Source organism: Fulmarus glacialis, unplaced genomic scaffold (assembly GCF_000690835.1).
Source record: "Fulmarus glacialis isolate BGI_N327 unplaced genomic scaffold, ASM69083v1 scaffold15813, whole genome shotgun sequence".
Taxonomy (NCBI): domain Eukaryota; kingdom Metazoa; phylum Chordata; class Aves; order Procellariiformes; family Procellariidae; genus Fulmarus; species Fulmarus glacialis.
This window is the reverse complement of record NW_009201169.1, coordinates 6,331-9,558: the sequence shown is the minus strand read 5'-3', so window position 1 is coordinate 9,558 and position 3,228 is coordinate 6,331. Positions and strand designations below refer to the sequence as shown.

Sequence of the window (3,228 nt, the reverse complement as noted above, 5' to 3'; positions counted from 1 at the left end):
CGCGGCTCCCATTGGCCCTGCGGATTTGAACGGGGACTGCACCTGTCTGAGCAAACAGGCCCGAGCCCCGCGCCGCAGCCACGTGCAAGGATGCGGGCAGCGCTCTGCCCTCCCCTGCGGACCCCAGACCCACGCCAGCACCGTCCCACGGCCACCCTGCTGATGCACCAGGAACGAGCTCCTGGGAAAAGGGGAAAACCTTGCAGCGTTTCCTCTCCTCTGCAGTGTGCCAGGCTGTAAGTAATCCCCATGACTGTCAGTGCCATCGGGTTTGCTAGCACATGCTCAGCTGTTCGGGGAACTATCCCACTGGAGCAACACGGGACAGCAGCATTCACAGCACTTCGGGGAAGTTATTGCAGACGAGGAAAGGGTGTGGGAGAATTGGTCTGTGGGGGTGAGTCAAGAAAGGGAGGGATGGCAGGGCATGGGTTACCTGCCCGGCTCTCATATGAGAAGGAAAGAGGCACGCAACCCCCCAGGTCCATGGGGTCACTCTGCAAGACCCCAGAGCAGCCCTTTCCATCACCCGGGAGCTGGCGATGCACCCACCAGCTCTGGACGCTGCTCCACAGCTTACCAGGAGGCACTCAGAGCTGAGCACAAGCGCTGGAGAGTGTGGAGGAATAATGGAGATGGTTTCTCTGAAAAAAAAACCTCCCCAAAGGCTGGGCTGTCCCAGATCTCTCTGCTTCCCACCCACGGCTCCATGCAGCCCTGCTCCCCATGGTGCAGGATCCCATGGGGGACTGATCTCCGGCAGAGCCCCCAGCAGAGTGGACCTGCTCCCACACCACCCCACGCTGCAGGAAATGCCACGCTCAATGAGTTCAGTTCCTCGTGGCACTGCTGTGAGGCTATAGTGTCCACAACAGCCTGGGGGGCCTGTGGTGAGCCTGGATCAGCCCTGTAGGGGCTTTTGGGTGAAAGCAGCCAATTCACAGGTCCTGCTGCCCTGGGCCCAGGCAGAGGTGGGCAATGGGAGAGCTCAGCCCTGAAAAGTGAAGGCCGGGCGAGACAAGGGTGCAGCCCAGCATGGGTCACCCCCATGGTCGCCCCCACACACACTCCTGGCCAGGGCTGAGCCCCCGACTGGCCCACAGCCCCTCTCACACCCCTATCACTTACCTTTCCCCTTCACTCGTGCGTGACTGATCTTCCTCCTGCTCCCCGACGGTCCCCTCTGCTTCCGCAGGGAGGATTGTACAGCCCCGCATCGCCCCTTCGTCAGGGCTGGCAGATGCTGCAGCTCCAGCAACCGGGGACTCTGCCCTGTCCCTGCCAGAGAAAAGAGGAGATGAGAATAGGACACGGGCAGGACAGGGAGCTGGGACACAGGGGACATCACAGGCTCTGCAGTACCCTTGGTTTTCCCTGCCACAAGGGTATGTCTCCACCTTGCCCCAGCCTTCCCCAGAATACCACGCTGCCAGGTCTCCTGCACTGAGCTTCCCCTGCACAAATGTGGCACGTGTGGCAGGGGGGCACATCTGTCCCACACCATCACCCCGCTGCCCAGCCCTGCCTGTGTGCAGAAAGGAGAGTGACGGCGATTCACTAGATCAGTGTCACAGAGAACACAGACCCACGTTCAGAGTCACCCCTGGCACGCGTCTCAGCTGCAGCGTTGGCCATGGCCCTCTACATGCCATGCACCAAGTGCATCCCAGAGGCTCTGCTCAGTACTGTTATATTTTGTTATATTTAAAACAGACGACCAAGCCCATCAGGGCTTCGTTAGTCCGTAAGTAGCTCTCCAGCACACTAGAGATGCTGCCCTGCCACTGTTGGGTGTTCAGGACAGTCTTGCAAGGCTCCAGCTCAGATCCAGCTCCCAGCCCACAACCTGCTGATGTGCTCATGCTCAGAGCAGCAGGGAGGCTCCGCACAAGGAGGAATCGGAGGAATCACCCTGCAGATGGCACAGCAGCCCCAGCCTGCCCCTCCTCGCTCACAGCCATCGTACCACCACCCGGGAACCTCCCATGGGATCCCATGCTGATAGAGACAAAATTGCACAGACCCAGAAATGGGAGCCTTGATGGAGAGATCTCCCAGCCACAGCACAAAGCAGAGGAATCAGCATGGCCCAGTAACTCTTCAGGATCAGAAACATCTGTCCAGGCTTCTTCCACAGAGATGAGCAGTGCAGGATTAGTGCAGCACAAGTGTCTTATGTTGCCCTTAAGCAGACCCAGTGCAAACACAGCCCGAGCTGCAGAATCACAGGTTAATTCCCCTGCGAGGGCAGTGGGGCAGAGCAGCGTCCCTCATCCCATGATGGAGCCATGTCACACACACCCCTAATCCGTAAAAGCGAAAGAGCCTGACCTGTGATTTTGATGCAAGATCGAGCCCTCCAGAGCCAGGATATGCCGCTCAGCCCCATGACGTGGCAGTGTGTACCAGCACGTACAGCACCTAGCGCACACTGCCCAATGCCTTCGGGTACCCCAAAACATCCCCCCAGCTCCATCTTCACAGCCTCTAGCTGAAGGGTCCTGGCGCAGAGAAGCAGGCAATTTGGAAAGGCTGTTTGCTCACTAGAAAAGCTGCCTTTTCCCCCAAAGTTTGGCTTATTCTCTGGCAGGGGCACTGGCTTAATTCAGCTGAATTTATACCAGCAAAACTGCCTGAAACTGCAGGAAAAGCAACAGAAGAGACACAGAGCGAGCAAGGGAGGGAAGGAAGGAGGGATGCTCTCCGGACAGCCCAATCCATCACTGCCAACAGACACCTATTGTACCGCTGCCATAAATCACAGCCCCTTTGGGCATCAGGGGAGAGACAAATAAGACCCGGCAGTCTCCAAAGGCCTCCAGACAAAGAGTGCGGCTCTGTTTGGGCTGCCTGCCCCCCGCAGTGCTCAGCCCTAACCTTGGCAACCCGCAGGGGCCTTGAGAAGGCACCCAACCAAGCAGCCAGCTAACACCACTCGTTTTACTTGCCTCCTAAGATATTTAGAGCCTGTGAAGGCCTAGCAGGACTTTCTGCTGGCAGCTCCCACACAAGACTCCTGCCCCATGGTGGAAAGGGGCCAGGTGCTTCCTTATCCCTTCTTCTTCACACAGCGCGGCAGCGAGGCACGAGCTGGGATGCGAGCTGTATGATATGCAGCTCAGCGATCAGTGGAGCAAAAAAGGCCCAGAGCTGAGTCCACCCGGGCTGCGAGAGTCGCCTTCCTGCTCAGGGAAGCACCTAGATCCATCCTCAGGGACACTGCGTTGC

At 58.4% G+C, this 3,228-nt stretch overlaps 1 protein-coding gene across 1 annotated transcript in view; it reads right to left on the bottom strand.

The window, feature by feature from the left end:
- Window positions 1–1,635, bottom strand: part of LOC104073914 (regulator of G-protein signaling 3-like) — a gene marked incomplete at its 3' end in the record, with an annotated part of 22,218 nt that extends 20,583 nt beyond the window's left edge. Inside the window, exons 1-2 of the mRNA XM_009573853.1 lie at window positions 1,590–1,635; window positions 1,129–1,278 (exon numbers count right to left, since the gene is read on the bottom strand). Of these exons, the coding sequence (XP_009572148.1) occupies window positions 1,129–1,278; window positions 1,590–1,635 (196 nt within the window). The remainder of the gene's footprint in view (window positions 1–1,128; window positions 1,279–1,589) is intronic.
- Window positions 1,636–3,228: the final 1,593 nt, after the last annotated feature.